Source organism: Sinohyriopsis cumingii, unplaced genomic scaffold (assembly GCF_028554795.1).
Source record: "Sinohyriopsis cumingii isolate HCF-2022 unplaced genomic scaffold, ASM2855479v2 utg000573l, whole genome shotgun sequence".
In the NCBI taxonomy this organism is placed as follows: Eukaryota; Metazoa; Mollusca; class Bivalvia; order Unionida; family Unionidae; genus Sinohyriopsis; species Sinohyriopsis cumingii.
The window spans coordinates 469,000-487,739 of NW_028315911.1; the positions used below are offsets into that span (position 1 = coordinate 469,000).

The following is an 18,740-nucleotide window of genomic DNA, read 5'->3' on the forward strand; positions in this document are numbered from 1 at the left end:
CTTTTACTGGAAGAGTCATTGGCGAGTCTCGACTTGTCTCCATGCGTTTCAAGTAAAGCTTGAGTGACTGAACAGGGTCTAGTATGGTTGCTGATCTTGATTTATCTACGGAGGAGAGAAAGCATATGACAATTTTTTGATTGCACTAAAGACGGTAATCTTTTTAGCTACAAATCCCAGTCATTTCAAGAGGACTATGGAACCATCAGGTCTGGATCCAGAGAAAGCAAATTTTTAGTAAATTATGTTTCTCCGAGAATACTTACCCGATCATATTAACGTTAGGGATATAAGCCTGCTACCTCTCGAATCCAGCCCTACTAAAAGACGAAAATTCGTCTTTTCTGTCTATCTCATATAGACCAAAGGGCAATAACTCTTGCCCCATACCTCCCCTTGCCACCACCAGGTGTCACTAGTTTTTTAAGCTGAGCGATATATATTATACGAGGATGCTTGCATGGCGCGGTGGTTGGGAGGGTTTTTAAGTAATGTGATCGGGTAAGTATTCTCGGAGAAACATAATTTACTAAAAATTTGCTTTCTCCTTCAAATACATTCCCTGATCACATTAACGTTAGGAGAATAGGTAATAGGAGGAGGGAATGCTGAGCATCCTACCTCCACCCCGGGTACCTTCTAGGGAATGATGGCTGGATTCCCCATCTGAAAGATAACCCGTTCTCATAATTTCATCAGCAACACAGCCTAGGGTCCCGTGATATGTGACCCCTATATACGGTTAAGAAGATAGCTATTGAAATCTTCTTACCTACGAAATTTCACTGGCGAATCCAGTGAAGCTGATAGGCTGTGCTGATTGTTTTAAATGGGTCTGGTGGTCATCTGGGCTGCCGACACCGGACCTACCAGATTCAAGGTTTGCCTCTGCAAAGCCAAATCTCTGAGATAAAAACTGGAGAAGGTTGACTCTGCATGCCAGCCAACAGCTTCTATTATATCTCGGATCGAAGCATTGCGTTCGAATGCAAGGCTCGCCGAGATTGCTCTAATCTCATGAGCTGTAATCTTCATGAGGCGACTCTGATCTTGTGAGACCTCAGAGTACGCTGAGCATATAACCCACTTCAGCCATGAAGCAAGGGCTTGAGGGGTGATATCCCGTTTACCAGCTTTGACCGGAAGAAAGAGGCACTTACATGTGTCCCAACACGCCTCTGTGCATTTTAAATAGTGCTTGAGTGCACGAACAGGATCTTGCATGGCTGCTGCTCTTGACTTATCTATGGAAGAGAGCTAGCGAATGACGATTCTTTGATTGCCAATGGATGATAACCTATTTTTGGCTACAAAGCCTGGTTGCATCAGGAGGACCACCGAACCATCTGATCTGAACTGAAGAAAGTTCGGGTCACTGGAAAGGGCATGTAACTCGCTCACCCTGCATGCTGAAGCTAAGGCTATCAAGAAACATGTTTTGTATGATAGTACCTTTAATGAAGTGTGGGCTAAAGGTTCAAATTTGTCTGAATTGAGCCATGTTAAAACCCAGGACAGATTCCATTTTGGAAACAGGGTGAGGGATTTTGGTCGATTGAAATCAAAATTGGCTAAAAGATCTGATAGATCTTTGTTATGCCCAATATCACATCTACCATGATGGCAGAATGTGTCTGATATCATGGAGCGGTAGCCTTTGATAGCAATTGGGGCCAACTGTTTCTCCTCGAAAAGCCAGAGAAAAAAGTCAGCCAGTTGAGGGATTGAGACAATCAAAGGGACAATGTTATTGATATGGCACCAGTCCCTGAAAACACGCCACTTTCCCTCATAAGCCTTCAGAGTGGAGGGCCTTCTTGCTCTTGAGATTCTCTCCACAATCGAAGGTTTAAATTGTTTGTCTCGCAAGGCTGTCCGGACAAGAGCCAAGCGTGAAGAAGAAGACGGTCCGGGCAGGGGTGGAACACCCGTGACCACGGTTGTTTGAGAAAATTTGGGTTGGTTGGAATCTTTCTGGGTAGATCTATTGCTAGATCGAGTAGATTGGTGACCCAGGACTTGTTCCATCTGAGAGGGGCAATCAGAATCATCTGACAGTTCTGACCCGTTACCTCTGGATTATTTTCGGTACCAAAACCGTGGGAGGGTTGGTGAATGCCCACAACCCCTCCCACCTGAGTGACAGAGCGTCCATGGCCCAAGCCTCTGGGTCTGGAACCGGAGAGACGAAGATGGGCAACTTGCGATTCCACCTTGTCGCAAAAAGATCGATCATCGGACACCCCCAAAGTGTGCAAATCCGAAGAAAGACTGATTGATGGAGTGACCATTCCGTGTGAATGACTTGACCTTTTCTGGATAGAGTGTCGGCCAAGACATTGAATGTGCCGGGAATGTGTCTGATTTGTATGTTGATGTGGAGGTTGTCGCACCAACGTAGAAACTGCCAGATCAGAATGCACAGGTCTGGTGATTTGGTGCCTCCTTGTTTGAGGAGGTAAGTCACCACCACAGAATTATCTGACATAACGAGGACAGTTTTTCCTGAGAGTTGATCCTTCCAGAAATGAAAGGCATTCATGACAGCCCTCATTTCTAAAAGGTTGATGTGGAGAGGCCACTCCCCTGGCTTCCACGTGCCGCTGACTGTAGCGAAGTCCGGCAACAGGTGGGCACCCCAACTGTAGGTACTGGCGTCGGTACATACCATTATCTCCGCTTGGGGCATCTCCAGAGGAATCCCCGTGGACAGCCAAACGGGGTTGTGCCACTTACACAGGAATGATCGTATCTCGGGCGTGATCATTATTGTTTGATTGAGGGGACTTGAAAAGGGGCGCCATTGTGCCAGTAATGTCATTTGTAAGGGACGCATAAAAAGATGGCCAAGTGGGATCAAGTCTGCCGCCACAATGAATAATCCGAGGAGTTGCAAGAATTCTCTCGCTGAAATCCACGTCCTGTTGGAAACAGACTCGACAAGTTCGACGATCTGGATTATGCGAGCGCGAGGAAGCCGTACCAGATTCAGATCGGTGAGAAACTCCATACCCAGATGGACAAAACGCTGGGATGGACGGAGATCGGACCTTTTCCAGTTCAAGAGAAAGCCTAGATGATCTAAAAGTGCTAAAAGATCATTTCTGCCTTTGAGCAGAATAGAACTTACCATATGTTTCTGGAGGATGTCGTCCAAGTACACTGCCGTCCCTGTAGATGAAGTTGAGCAGAACAGGGTGACGACGCAATCCATAACATTGGTAAAAGCCCAAGGGCTGATGTTGAGGCCAAAGGGTAGGACCTGGAACTGATAAACCGCGTTGCGGTAAGCGAATCGGAGAAATTTCCGTGACGCGGGGTGGATAGGGACGTGAAAATATGCGTCGGTCATATCTAGACTGACGGCATACTCGTCCCGCCAGATGGAAAGATGGATTGATCTCACCGTTTCCATCTTGAATTTTGGTGGTAAAATGTATTGGTAGAGGCGATTCAGGTCGATGATCGGCCTCAACTTGCCGTTTGCCTTCTGGATAAGAAACAGCCCGGAATAAAACCCCGGTGATTGCGGTTTTTTCACAATCTCCACCGTCCATTTTTCTATGAGCGACCGTATCTCCTGTTGTAGAAAGGTATCCTTCTCCTGATCGGACGGTACATCTGTGAAAAGGGGAGAGGAGGACAGGGGAGGGGGTTGGATAAATGAAATCCGAAGCCACTCCGAAATGACCTGGATCACCCAATCGTTCTGAGGAATAAAGGTGGTCCAGTGGTCCTGAAATTGCAGGAGGCAGCCGCCCACAGGTAGGCTGTCCGCGGGTGGTGGGGAGGGTATGTCAACTTTTAGAGTTAGGAGGCTTGAAGACGGAGAAACTTTGTTTCTAACCGCCTCTGTATGGTTGCCTCCTAGCTTGATTAGACTGTTGTCTCCTGGCATTGGGTTGGGATCTATACTGCACATTTGATTGTAAGGATCCCTTATCCCTGGTCCGCCAATCATCCCTCCGCTGTGGCAGGGGATTTTTTCTAAACGCCTGCGAGGGTTGGGCGGTGAGTTGGAGGGGCAGTTCCTGAGCTGCCTGCTTGCTAACTTCTTCAATTTTTCCTCCAAAGAGTAAAGGCGACCCAAATGGAGTCATCCGTAAAGCCAGAGCATGATGGGGCTTGAGCAACGTGGACCTCAGACATGCGTCACGTCGTATCAGGTCTAAGTTGGCAGAAGCTGTCAACGCATTAGCCATGGAATGGTGAGCTGCCCTGTTAATAACTCTAGCAATCCGGGCCGTTGCTTCCTAAGCGTGGTCATTGTCGGATTTTTCTGCGAGTCAGAAAATGGCTAATGAGGCCAAGTCTAACACTGAAGACGTAGCGACTACGTTCCGGACTAGCTTTGACGTGGCATGGAACACATTTTTGTCCACTTTGTAAAACAGTGTCCAGGGCCGGAAGATCCATACTGAAGGCGTCTGAATGAGTTTTGTACCAGCGACACGAGAATGTTGCTGGTACTTGGCTTTCTGAAAAGAACGCTTTAGCATTCCCCGGATCACCTATTTGTCCTGATAGACGATCACTGATCTCCTTAATTTTTTGCTGACTGGGGAAGGAGCCGGAAGGACAGCGTCTCTTCCTCCCCATCAAGATTTACAGACACCTTAACTTTGTAGTCTTGAGTGGCGGTAGGAGGTGGAGGGCATTCTGAAGTTGCCAACACCCTATAAATTTCTTCCACTGCCGCCTTGAAGCCAAACTCAGTCCGTTCCATGGTTGGATCTGTGTACGGCTGATCTGCAGGAGTTTTGTCACCCTCACTGTGTGCCGAGTCGTGTTCTGGAATAGCTTACATTTCTGGATAGAGCATACCAGGTGGCATAGATGACGCGATTCCGTCATCCTTGACACTGTCACTAACTCTCCCTTGTGTATAAGTCATGAACATATGGACGGCCGGCCCTGCCGGCTGGTTTGTCTGGCTTGTGGTCGGCCTGAATGTTGGCGATGGTCCTGCTATCACTGGTACCGGCTGCTCCAATGGCCCGGCTGGATGGACAGATTTCTCACTAAAATCTCTGCCATAGTATTGGTATGTTGCTGGCGGTACAGCTTGACGGACGGATTTATCACTAAGATCCCCGTAAATCATATTTGGTCGGACCGTTTTAGCAATAGGGTCATCATGCTGGGACAGCTGGACAGCCGGTGACATAGAGGTTGTATAACGAAATGGATCCAATGGATCTGGTAAAAACCCCATGCGTCCTGACTTACAGGCCCGAAGGCCATGCTCGGACATGCGGGGGGACTTATGCCCACTGGGCAGCCTAAAATTGGGGAAACATTCCCCGAAAGAGTCAGAAAAAGCTGTGGAAGTGAGCGAGGGAAATAAGGGTAATATCTGGTCTGATGTCAATAGCTGCGTCGTCGTTTCCTGGACCAAACGACGCATCTGTTCAAAGGTGGACTGTTGTACCCTGTCAACATTATTTTCCTCCATTGCCGCTGATGTTACTGTGGCTGACGGTTGCAAACGACGAACTTTAGGTGGAGGGGGGGGCCCCAACGTCCCCCACAAGACTCGCAATGGAGGCTGTCTTCGGATGTATACTGAGGACATCAATGCTATCTTTCTTCAACTTATTCCGTCTATCCCTCCCTTTTGCTGCCTTCTGGACTACATCAGCCCACATTTGCTCTGTCCAAGTATTACAAACGCTGCATGGTATAGATGATGTACAATTGGTACATTACAATACAAGAGTCATGGTTGTCTTCTTTTGCTTTGAACTTTTTGCATTTCATGCATTTGGTTGACATTTCTACTGAAACGATACAAGAAAAGAAAACAAAGCACAAATTAGCAATTCAGCATGTTATTAATTCGCTAATACCACAACCATTACTAACGGAGTAAGCAAAATTAGTCAGTGTCACGTTAACTCTTAATTGACAACACGAGTTCAGCGAGAGCGTGTGTAACATGGTCTTCAGTAGACGAAATCTGTAAGGGTGACAAAGTCACTCAATTTTGAAAAAATTGTTAAAATAATGTATACAACCTGTAGAAGAATGATTGTCCAACGCAATAAATCCAAATTTAACTTCGGATGGTCCATTTTAATGCTAAGATGGCTTGGATTGTTTGGAGGTATAATGTACATGTTATCAGTACAAGCGAAGCTTAAAAACTAGTGACACCTGGCGGTGGCAAGGGGAGGTAAGGGGCACGAGTTATTGCCCTTTGGTCTATATGAGATAGACAGAAAAGACGAATTTTCGTCTTTTAGTAGGGCTGGATTCAAGAGGTAGCAGGCTTATATCCCTAACGTTAATGTGATCGAGGAACGTATTTGAAGGAGAAAAGGCTTATCCTGCATACTGACACTAAGGCTATCAGAAAACAGGTCTTGTGTGATAGTAATTTCAGTGAAGTATGAGCTAAAGGCTCGAACTAACTGGCAGTAAGCCAGGTTAGAACCCAAGAAAGATTCCATTTGGGAAATAGGGTCAGTGATTTGTGCTGTGGTAAATCAAAATGAGCAAGCAAATCTGATAGGTCCTTATCATGACCTATATCCTGTCTGCCATGATGTCTGAAAGTGTCAGAGATGATTCAGCAGTAGCCTTTGATAGTAATTGGTGCCAACTTTTCATCATTGAAGAACCAGAGCAAAATATCGACAAGATGGGCAAATGAAGCACTCAATGGAGCAGCACTACAAGTTTTACACCATTCCCTGAACACCCTCCATTTTCCTTCATCGGCTTTCAGTGTGGAGGGCCTTCTAACTCGTGAGGTTCTCTCTACAACAGAGGGGCCATGAGTTGCCAAGTGGTTTAAAGTGCTCACAGTTCTGGATCACTGCCATCTCAACTCTGTCTGCGTGTGTTTGAGTATCAGGCTCGGCTAACGTGTGCACATGAGAAAGCTTGCCAGTAGCTTCTCGTGGGTCGATGGTTCTTCCTGGGGTTTTCCAGGGTTCTTCCTGCATCATTTATACTGGCCACCATGTATAGCCTATCTTATGCTGAAAAATAGTGTTAAACCCTATAACAACAACTCTCCACAACAGAAGATTTGAACTGTCTGTTTCACAGGGCTGTCCTAATAAATGAGTTTCTGGAGGAGGGGAATACTTGCAACCAGGCTTGCTTGAGAAGATTCGGTCTAGCCAGAATCTTCCTGGGTATATCCATAGCTGAATCTAATAGATTTGTGACCCACTGACCCATGACTTGTCCGATTTGAAAGGTTTTTTTTTTATATATCAGAATCATTTTGCAAATATGACCCCATAATTTTTGGATTATTTTTGGCAGCAAAACTGTGGGAGGGTAGGCTAATGACCATATCCCTTCCCAGCTTATTGACAATGGGGAGACAAAGAAGGGAAAGTCTTAGTTCCAACTTGTCGCAAACACATCTATAGTCGGATGACCCCAAATCTGAAGAATAACTGATGGATGGAGACCATTCCATGTGAATGACTTGACCCTTCCTGGATAGTGCATTTGCTTGTACATTGAGTTTGCCAGGAATGTCAGATTTGTAGACTGATATTGACTTCTTCACACCAATGAAAATAACAGAAAATCAGAACACGTGATCTGGTTCCCCTTATTTTGGGTGTAGGCCACCATAACCGAGTTGTCCAATATGATGACTTTTCTTCAGATGCTCATTCCAAAAATCAAAGGAGTTGATAACAGCTTTCACTTCCAGAAGGTTGATGTGGAGTTCATGATCCTCTGGTTCCCATGTGCCGCTGACCATAGCAAAAAAAAATCTGGCATCAATTGGGCACCCCACCCATTTGTACTGGCATACAAACTGTCATTTCTGCTTGTAGCTTCTCCAGAAAGACCTCCGAGATAAGCCAGCCCTGACTGTGCCTTTGACTGAGGAAGGATCGTAATGTAGGTGTGATTATGATTTGCTGATCTAGGGGACCAAAGAATGGGCACCACTGAGCTACCAATGTCATCTGTAAGGGGCGCATAAAGAGATGGGAGAGCAGAATCAAGTCTGCTGCTGCATTAAATAATCCTGAGAGTTGCAAGAATTCTTGTGCTGAAACTGAATTTAGTTGGAAAAAGACTATAATTTGGGTTATGCATTTGCGTGATAGTTATACCTGACTGAGGTTGGTGAGAAATTCCATACCCATGTGGACAAAACATTGGGATGCATGAAGGTCGGATATGTACCAGTTGACAAGAAAACTGAGGTGATGGTAACAGTGAGTGGAGGTGATTCCTGCCTTTGAGTAGAATCAAACTTACCATGTTTCTGAAGGATGTCATCCAAATATGCTGCCATCACTGCAGATGAAGTCAATGGGAACAGGGTGATGATGCAATCATAATCTTGGTAAAAGCTCAAGGGCTGATATTGACACCAAAAGAAACGTTGTTGCAGTAAGCAAACCGAAAGAATTTCCCCAACACTGGATGGATAAGGATGTGAAAATATGTCAGTCAGATCTAGACTTATGGCATATGTGTCTTTTCTGATGGAGAGGCTGACTGATCTTGCAGTCTCCGTCTCAAATTTTGGTAGTAGAATGTACTGATTGAGACCACTCAAGTTAATGATCCGTCTCATCTTTCTGTTTGCCTTCTGAATGAGAAAAAGTAAAAAAAAAACAAGATTATGGTTTGTCCACAATCTCCACGGCCCATTTGGTGACAAGCGACTGTATCTGCTTTTGTAAAAAAAGGCATCTTTCACCCCATCTGACGGTATTTGTGTGAGGTGTGAAGAGAGGGGTTGGATCAATGAAATCCAAACACCTTCCGAAGCAACCTGTATCACCTAATGATTCTGACAGAAATGGGTGATCAACTGAAAAAGGCTGGAAATGGCTGCCCACCAGTAGACTGGTTAAAGTCAGTGTAGTTACCATGTCAACTTTTGTTACTGGGAGGCTTGAAAGTGAAGAAACTTGCCTCCATGGTGATTTCTTCCCCTAGACTGATTAAACTGTCTCCTGGTATTGTTATGGGATCTAGACTGAGTTTTAGACCATACAAAGCCATTGTCTTTATTCTGTTTACCATCCCTTATTCAAGGTTATGAGAGATTCTTTTGAAAGTCTGGAGAGGTTCAGCCAGCAGGTTGGAGGGCCAGTACCTGAGCTGCTTACCTCTGAACTTCCTCAATCTTTCTTCCAAAGAGTAAAGGTGACCCAAACAGGGTCATCCTTAAAACCAGACTGTAGTGTGACTTAAGGAACGTGAAGTGGATGCATACATCTTGTCTGACCATGTCCAGACTGGCAGAAGTGGTCAACATATTGGCTATAGAATGATGAGCTGCTCTATTGATTACCTGAGCAATTCTGGCTGAAACTTCACAGTTATGGTCATTGTCTGATTTTTCCGCCAGGCAAATGATGCCACATCTAGCATAGAGGAAGTATATACTACATTCCTGACTAATATGGAAGTAACAGTGAGCACATTCTTGTCCACTTTATAGAAAGATGGTAGGAACATGTGAGCTGCTGCAATATTCTGGTCTAGTGCTGGGACATTTGTAGAAAAGATGTCTGTGTTTTGTACCAGTGGTACGAGAATGATGCTGGTAATTGGCTTTTGGTAAAGAGTATTGCCCTTGGTCTACATGATGGCACAGGGAAAGATGGTTTTGCTCTTGGTCTACATGATGACACAGGGAAAGTTTGCATCTTTCTAATAGGGCTGGATTCAGGCAGTAGTAGGCTTATATCCAAATGTGATGTGATGGGGGAATGTATTTGAAGGAGATATGTATAAACTGAAAAACTTCCTTATTCAGACACAATGGCAGTTTTAAAAATACATACATAAGTGGTTATGGATTTGCTTGACTACAACATTTATGATAACACATCGCAGGACTGCAAATAACGTGAAGAATTTTCGACTACCATTTCAGATTAACCAAAGCATTGGTTTCTGCCATGCCAAGGCAAAATACAAACTTCGTTATTTACTTCACAGATAAAGTGCTGATATGCATGAGTCTGTTTTCACAGAATGTGAAAAGTTAAGTGCATTAAGCATTACCTCATACTGTGTGGGTAGCCTGTCTAGTGTTCCTGTTCATTCCAGTCAAAACCACGCTATAAAGCAAACAGTATATTCCAATGTAGTGATTGTTTGGCAGCAAGGGGTACATTCATACAGACCCATGAGTGACACTCAGTCCAAATTAATAGCAACATGAGTTACTTTTCTTTTAAAACTTCACAACAAACCTCTATTCCTTTCAGGCTGAGCTGATGGCCAATAGCATTGTACAAGCTGAAAACAAAGAAAAGCTGAGTTGTTATAAGTTCTTTTACAAGAACTGGCCCAAAAATGTTTAGACATATAAATTGGCTTTTTTGGTACAAGGTTTTGCAACATAATTAGCAAGGAAACTTATGTAATGGAGTCAATATTTTACACTGAATGGAACTGATGTGATGATATTGTTACATATTTTATTTCTTTATGTATTATGAAATAATGACTGAGCTGTCCTTTATTAACCCATTTGTTAACTATTAATGACTTCATGACATTTTCTGTTTGCAAAAAAGTGTTGATTGTTTATGAAAGCAAAACAAACCAAACAAAAACCAAGAGTCCCTTGAAGGTGTTGATGTGCCAAAATCAATTTCCTGAATTCAAGATAAGACCATTTCTCCCTTTTAACTGCTGATTTTTGAAACATCTGCTACTCTTCAGCATTAGCATGATTTTCAAATCAGCTGATGAGGTAGACATGTTGGATGTCAGATCGGCACCATTTTCATTTAGGACCGTCAAGTTCCTGGAAGTCTTGTTGTGAAAACCCCATCCGTTCATGGGGAGTAGCAACAGCAAGAATTTCAAGGGAGCTGTTGTGGCAGTCATATTGGATGTATGACTTGCACCATTTTCATATTGGACAAACTATGTTATCATAATAAGTCTGCTGGTGAAAATTGATTTAAAAAAATGGTTATCTTGGTGACTGTACTGGATATCACCATTTCAATTTAGGACCAACTAGACAGAATAAAAAGTCTTCTGTTGAAAGCACATCGATGATATAGACAGTTATCTTGGAAAAGTTGCAATAGTAATATTCAGATTGGCACTATTTTCATTTATGATGACATCATAACAATGTCTTTCAGTGAAACCCCCATTCTATTATGATCATTCAGGCAAAATAATGACAAGATTTTCAAGATGGCTATGGTGGTGGCCTTAATGGACTGGCACCATTTTCAATTAGGGCCAACTACACATCATAATGAGTCTTTTAGCAAAATCTCCATGTTTACATCCATTCAGAAGGAACAGTAAGACAGCAGCTGTGACAGACATATTGAATGTACAGTCAGCACCATTTTCATTTATGTCCAACTAGACATCATAAGATGTCTTCTGGTAAAACCCCTTTGTAATAAGACTTTCAACTTAGGGGGAGTAACAATAAGATTTTTAAGATGGCTGCAATGATGGCCATACTGGATGTCAGATCAGCACCATTTTCATTAGAACCAACACAATATCATAAAAATCTTTCAGTGAAAACCCCTCATGATGATATAACCATCCATTCAGGAGAAGTACTGAAAACAAGACTTTCAAGAAGGCTGCTAAGGTGGCCATATTGTAAGTCACACAGCACATCTTTCACACAGGACCAACTATACATCATAAGAAGGGGCCCCGAGTGGCCGAGTGGTCTAAAGCGCTCTTCGTTACGGATCACTGCCATCTCACCTCTGTCTGCGTTGGTTCGAGTCTCGGATTCGGCTAATGTGGACATGTGAGAAAGCTTGCCAGTAGCTTCTCGTGGGTCGGTGGTTCTTTCCGGGGTTTTCCCGGGTTCTTCCTCCACCATTAATACTGGCCGCCATGTATAGCCTATCGCGTGCTGAAAAATGGCGTTAAACCCTACAACAACAACAACAACAACATCATAAGAAGTCTTCTGGCAAAAATCCCATGCTGATAGGACTTTCCATTCAGGAGGAGAAGTCATAAGAAAAACTGGACATAATGTTGGTAAAATGTTCACTTAGAACCAATTAGACATCATAAAGAGTCCTGTAGTGAAAACATGTTGATATGACCATCTATTCAGGATGAGTGCAATAACAAAATTTTCATTACAGTCACTGTGGTGGACATACTGGAAGCCCAAGGAGAACAATTTTCAGTTATGGCCAACTAGACATCGTAAGAAATCCATGTCAATATGACTTTCCATTCTTCTGGTGAAAAGCTCATATTGATATGACTTTTCATTAATATAAAAACTTTCAAGATTGGTGTATGGCAGATATTTTACTTGGTTACAACTAGCTATCATAAGAAATCATTTAATGAAACCTCCATGATGATATGACCATTCATTCCAGAGGGAAAGTGATAGGAAGAGTTTCAAGATGGCTGCTGTCATGGCCATACTGGCTGTCTGAGCAGTACAATGTGCTGTCATGGCCATACTGGCTGTCTGAGCAGTACAATGTGCTGTCATGGCCATACTGGCTGTCTGAGCAGTACAATGTGCTGTCAAGGCCATACTGGCTGTCTGAGCAGTACAATGTTCATCTGGGACCAAACAGATCACATGATGTATATGTGTGTAAAGTTTAATGGCAATCCTCCAAGTAGTTTAGTTGTGAAAAATAAATTGTGCTAAAAGATGGACAGGCATTGTACAATGGATGGCAGAACAATAGGTCATCCCACATCTAGGCCCAGTGAAGTTGAAAGTAACTTCAGTGCAGTAAATAAACTCAAAGCCCAAATTATTGAGTGGTAAGTGTGCCATGTAATTTTTTATCCTTTCCTCTACTAACATACATTAGATAAAGCATCCAGAAGTAACAATGATGACATCCTGCAGTTATAATAAACCATGATGATAACTGGAGATTAAAAAGGATTGATTTCATGAGGATAATCCATACAAATCTATCTGTCACTGTCCTCTCATATAGTTGCCTTTTAACACCTTACTACATTCTTTGAGTAATTTGCATTCTGTTATACTGTGTAGCCTGGTCAAGTCAGGCTACAGCATACTATGCTGTGTTGTACAGTCTCTCATTCTTAATGAGGTACTACATGATGTGTAGTCTGGTCAAGTCAGGCTATAGCATGCTATGCTGTGTTGTACCGTATCCCATTCTTAATGAGGTACTACATGCTGTGTAGTCTGGTCAAGTCAGGCTATAGCATGCTGTGCTGTGTTGTACAGTATCCCATTCTTAATTAGGTACTACATGATGTGTAGTCTGGTCAAGTCAGGCTATAACATGCTATGCTGTGTTGTACCGTATCCCATTCTTAATGAGGTACTACATGATGTGTAGTCTGGTCAAGTCAGACTATAGCATGCTATGCTGTGTTGTACAGTATCCCATTCTTAATGAGGTACTACATGCTATGTAGTCTGGTCAAGTCAGGCTATAGCATGCTATACTGTGTTGTACAGTATCCCATTCTTAATAAGGTACTACATGATGTGTAGTCTGGTCAAGTCAGGCTATAAGGGGTTTCACGGTTGCAACGGAGTTACTAATCGTAGCACCTAAAATTACCTCCCTTAGCTCCAATCCACATGCCCACAAAAAATTTCCAGTTCCGGATAGTTCACCGTTCTACACTTGGTTAGCGAAACATAGTCAACAAAGGAAGGTATCTTAGCTGTACTACAGATCATTATGGTTAAACCAATGAATCGATTATATATGTCAAACATCTTTTGTTCATACTAGGAGAATAATTATGGACAGTAAATCAGATAATTAGATTTAGTATCCATACTTACATTACATCAGATAATTAAATAATATTTACTTTCCATACTTAAATGATATCAAATAATTAAATTAAATACACTGTCCATACCTGATAAGATAGATTCATTATCAATAATGTCAGATACATTTGTAGGAATATTTCACTCTGCTCTCCGATTTAAAACATTTATTGCACATTTTTGGTTATACAACATAACTTTAACGAAAATAATCTCAACAATTTGCATTTTTCGTATGTTGATATATCCTTCTTTCTCAGTTACTTTCGCAAGGCTAATAGCTCGTTTATAACACGAGTTAAGAAAGATATAACACAAGTTCGATAAGAAAATAATAACACAAATTTGATATGTCAGCTGATTTGTAATGCTGAATATTTTAAACCAGAAATTTATTTATTTTTATTAAAAAAATGGATCACAGTATTTTAATGTATTCAGAGGAACTTAACAAAGCAATAATTACATTAGCTATCATGACGCTAAATGAGTGTAATTAATGCAGACGGAATATTTATTCATATTTGGGTGTAAATATCGTATAATATTCAGATTAATTAACATGCCCAACAACGTTTTTTTCTTTCTTCTTTTTTTAATTTTTTATTGACTTTTGAAACATCAAGTATCGGACAGTACATGCAATAAATTTCAGAATGATTTTTCTTTGCTTACGCTGACACGTAATAACTCTCAAATTTGCTGGGGTCTGTAGACAACATTTCTGATTGCCACCAGCAAATTCATCTAGAACAGCCTTCTTAAAATTAGTTTAATTCTGTTTAACTTTCCGTGCATCAAATATGTAAGTTTTAAAGATCCAATCATTTCATAGATTCCGTCATATTACTTTGGTTCGCTTTTTAAATCAATATTGATCCATGTGACCGGATGTAAAATTGCAAACAGTATGATTTAAAAAAGAGACTGCTTTTAAGAACATACTCTACAAGTCAATAATAAATGGATACTCACAAATATTCATATTTCTTGTCTTTATCTATCAGTCACTCATTCTAACTTAGCATCATTTTATACTCGTTTTTAACCAGAAGTATGTTTATGTAATATACGTATGCGAACACACATTCATTCGAGGATATACATACCCATTCACCAGATGAAAGGAGACAGACATACAGACAGACAGGCAGATAGGTGAGAGCCACAAATGTCCTATACTTGCATAGCGTGTCTAACATCGCTATTTCTCCAAACTGTATACTCTAAAATTTCCAACCGTTCAAGGAAATAAAATTAAAATATCATCAAGGAGACTCGTAAGTGTGCCTGTCTATTCAAGCATGGTTGACATTTGTGCATTTTTAAAAAACTCAAGTTATTTCATGAAAAATTTAATGAACATTAATAGAAATGCAACAGTCTAAATCAATAACAAAAGAACCTTAAGAAGGCAGAGTTTTTTTCTCATTGTCGTTCAACCTCCATTAACTGCTATGATTGAAGCTGTACAAAATAGACATATTTTCATTATACTACAAGTGAGATAAATTGCAAAATTTTTACAAAGCGATACACTTTCGCACAATCACATAATACAAACTAGAGCATAAGGTAGTAATGGAAAGATAATGAAGTTCTGAAATAGGCAGATAATATTTATTTGAAAGCTGAGAGCAACACAAGTTAGTGAAAAAAATAATTAAAGATGTAAAAATAATTGATGAAATATTGATAGAATTTCTTTTTAAGATAGTGAGATATCGATCCTGCTTGCATAATGTGAGCAGTCTGTCACATTTTCTTGATCTACATCTGCCATCTTAATTGATTGAACTATCCGGAAGTGAGTTGCACCGATACACCCTCTGGTGTTTTCAAGGGGAGATACTAACCATGAAACTCCCTATAGCATGCCATGCTGTGTTGTACAGTATCCCATTCTTAATGAGGTACTACATGATGTGTAGTCTGGTCAAGTCAGGCTATAGCATGCTATGCTGTGTTGTACAGTATCCCATTCTTAATGAGGTACTACATGATGTGTAGTCTGGTTAAGCCAGGCTATAGCATGCTATGCTGTGTTGTACAGTATCCCATTCTTAATGAGGTACTACATGATGTGTAGTCTGGTCAAGTCAGGCTATAGCATGCTATGCTGTGTTGTACAGTATCCCATTCTTAATGAGGTACTACATGATGTGTAGTCTGGTCAAGTCAGGCTATAGCATGCTATGCTGTGTTGTACAGTATCCCATTCTTAATGAGGTACTACATGATGTGTAGTCTGGTTAAGCCAGGCTATAGCATGCTATGCTGTGTTGTACAGTATCCCATTCTTAATGAGGTACTGCATGATGTGTAGTCTGGTCAAGTCAGGCTATAGCATGCTATGCTGTGTTGTACAGTATCCCATTCTTAATGAGGTACTACATGATGTGTAGTCTGGTCAAGTCAGGCTATAGCATGCTATGCTGTGTTGTACAGTATCCCATTCTTAATGAGGTACTACATTCTGTGTAGTCTGGTCAAGTCAGGCTATAGCATGCTATGCTGTGTTGTACAGTATCCCATTCTTAATGATGCTAAGCAATTACATGCACTTCGACACCTTCGAACATTTCTGTGATGTAATCCATTAAGAGGACAAGCAGTTTGTGCATGTGATGCTAAGTGAAATTCTGCAAGATTTATTAGTGATGTACAAGTGACACCAGAATGACATACCAAAATGCACTAAATTACACTTTACACAAGCACATCTGTAGAATGGTCTACACCTTGTCGATGTTACACAGAACAAAACCATACTCACCAGTTACCATCTGATGCGATCTGAAAAAATACAAGATAAAAAGTACAAAAATAAATTCATTAACATTACATTTCAGTTGGTTCAATTTAGATCTACATGTACTTCAGAAAGTCATTTTAACTTATACTGATGTACGTATTGTTTTAAAATTGCATCTGTTTAATTGCAAGCAATCACTTTGTTTATAAAAAAGTAAAAATAACTGAAATAACTGCATGTATTTTGAAAACATGTTTAGTTTTTTCCTTTGTAACATGTACCTCTATCAAGTCTAGTAAATAAAAGTACAATATTGCTAAAAATGGGATGAAAATGATTTTATTTTACTTTTCAAACCAACCTCCAACATCGCAATGTCAAGAATGCTATATCTATTTCCACATCACTGATCATGACAGCTTCATCCAAATGCATGCTTGGATGATGGATTAATCTATTTTTGAGAAGGGGTGAACATTTTGTGAAAAAATGCAATTTGCTGATGGGTCGCTAATGGATACATCGGAAATTGGCCAAACAGTATGTAACAGGTCCCTCCTGCATCTGCAAACTTTGGAAGGGATATTTATAATTAACAAACATCAAATTCATCAGGATTTAGATGGTGCAGGATTAAAATCAGAAAAGCCTATTACTCTGAGTGATATGACAGTCTTGATATACAGACAGTTAGATAAAATATTTAAAAAATTTAATCAGTTTCATGCAATTTTTATAAATAGCAAATCTGTTAGTAAATTTGGGAATACCTGCATGATCACATTAATGTTATGAAGAAGCTTTGCTAAATCTCAATTCCAACAATTGCAGAAAGTATTTCCTGTTCACATTCCATACAAAGAAGAAAACTACTTATCCCTTCCATTTACCTCCCCTACCCATCACTTGGTGGCTATGATTGATTACCAGTTTTAGGTTGAACGATACCTTCATGAGAATGGTCAAATTTGTGGGGAGGCACGACAGTGACTAATAGTGTTGTAATCAGGCAAGTATTCTCAGAGAAACATAATTCACCAAAAAAAAATTGCTGTTTGCTTGAATAAATTCACTGATTATATTTACATAAGGAGAATTGGTAATAGGCAATGCTAAGCATCCTACCCAGTACAAAGTTAAAGTGCACTCCTAGCATCAGGCAAGCACAACAGATAGTAAAATAAACTGTAACAACAATACCCACATAAGAGAAAAGTAACCAAATTACATTTTTATACATGGTAAAATCACTGACCAAATCCAGCAAAAGCACTGTTCTATGCCTGTAGTAAGGCTGTGCTGACTTAAACTGGTCTGGTGATGGTCCTGGCTGCAGCAACATGACTTAACAGATTCAATCCTTGTCTCTGCCAGGTCATGCATATATTAGCTTGTGAAGACTGATTGTTCATGCTAGCCAACAGCATATATCATGTCACAGGTCACAATGTTCCATTTTAAGGCAAGGCATGCAGAGAGAGTTCTGATTTCATTAGTTTAGATTTTCATGATGGCATACTAGATCTCTTGAGGTCCTGATGGTATACTAGATCTCTTGAGGTCCTGATGGTATAACAGATCTCTTGAGATCTTGATGGTATACTAGATCTCTTGAGGTCCTGATGGTATAACAGATCTCTTGAGATCTCAGAGTATGCTACTGGCAAGCTTTCTCCCATACCCACATTGGCTGAATCCGAAACTCGAACCCACGCAGACAGAGATGAAATGGCAATGATCCGTAATAATCTTTAGACCACACTGCCACCCGGGGCCCCATCATGTTAAGCACTAACTTCAAGGTGCCATGCAAGACATTTCTGTTCACCTTAAAAAACAGTGGGTTGGTCATAGTGACTGCTGCACTGTTTTTGTTCAAGGATGGTAATTAAGTGCTGAACATTGACAAATATGAAACCAGGGTATCTGGCTTTCCAAAAAGAAAGCCTTGGAATTGCCTGTGATCCATATTTTATCAGACAGTTGGTCACAGATTTCTTTAAACTTCACTGCTGAAGAAGGAAGGAGGGATGTCTTCATCTTCTGAATCCAAGGAAGCCATAACCTTATAGGGCTGACTTGCAGCAAATGGGCCTGGGCAGTAATCAGCATAACTCTGTCAACTGTATCCAATGGCCATTTTTAAACTATTTCGTATACCCCATTATAGGATCGGAATACAACAAGTCATCTCCACGTTCATTGTGAAGGTTGTTCTAATCAAGCATTCCA

The 18,740-nt window shown here is 41.0% G+C and overlaps 1 protein-coding gene across 1 annotated transcript in view; it reads right to left on the bottom strand.

Moving 5' to 3' along the window:
• The window catches only part of LOC149773779 (deubiquitinase OTUD6B-like), a 93,012-nt gene that overhangs the window by 38,451 nt on the left and 35,821 nt on the right, over positions 1 to 18,740 (bottom strand). Inside the window, exons 5-6 of the mRNA XM_089946023.1 lie at positions 16,530 to 16,549; positions 10,200 to 10,245 (exon numbers count right to left, since the gene is read on the bottom strand). Coding sequence (XP_089802149.1) covers positions 10,200 to 10,245; positions 16,530 to 16,549 — 66 coding nt within the window. The remainder of the gene's footprint in view (positions 1 to 10,199; positions 10,246 to 16,529; positions 16,550 to 18,740) is intronic.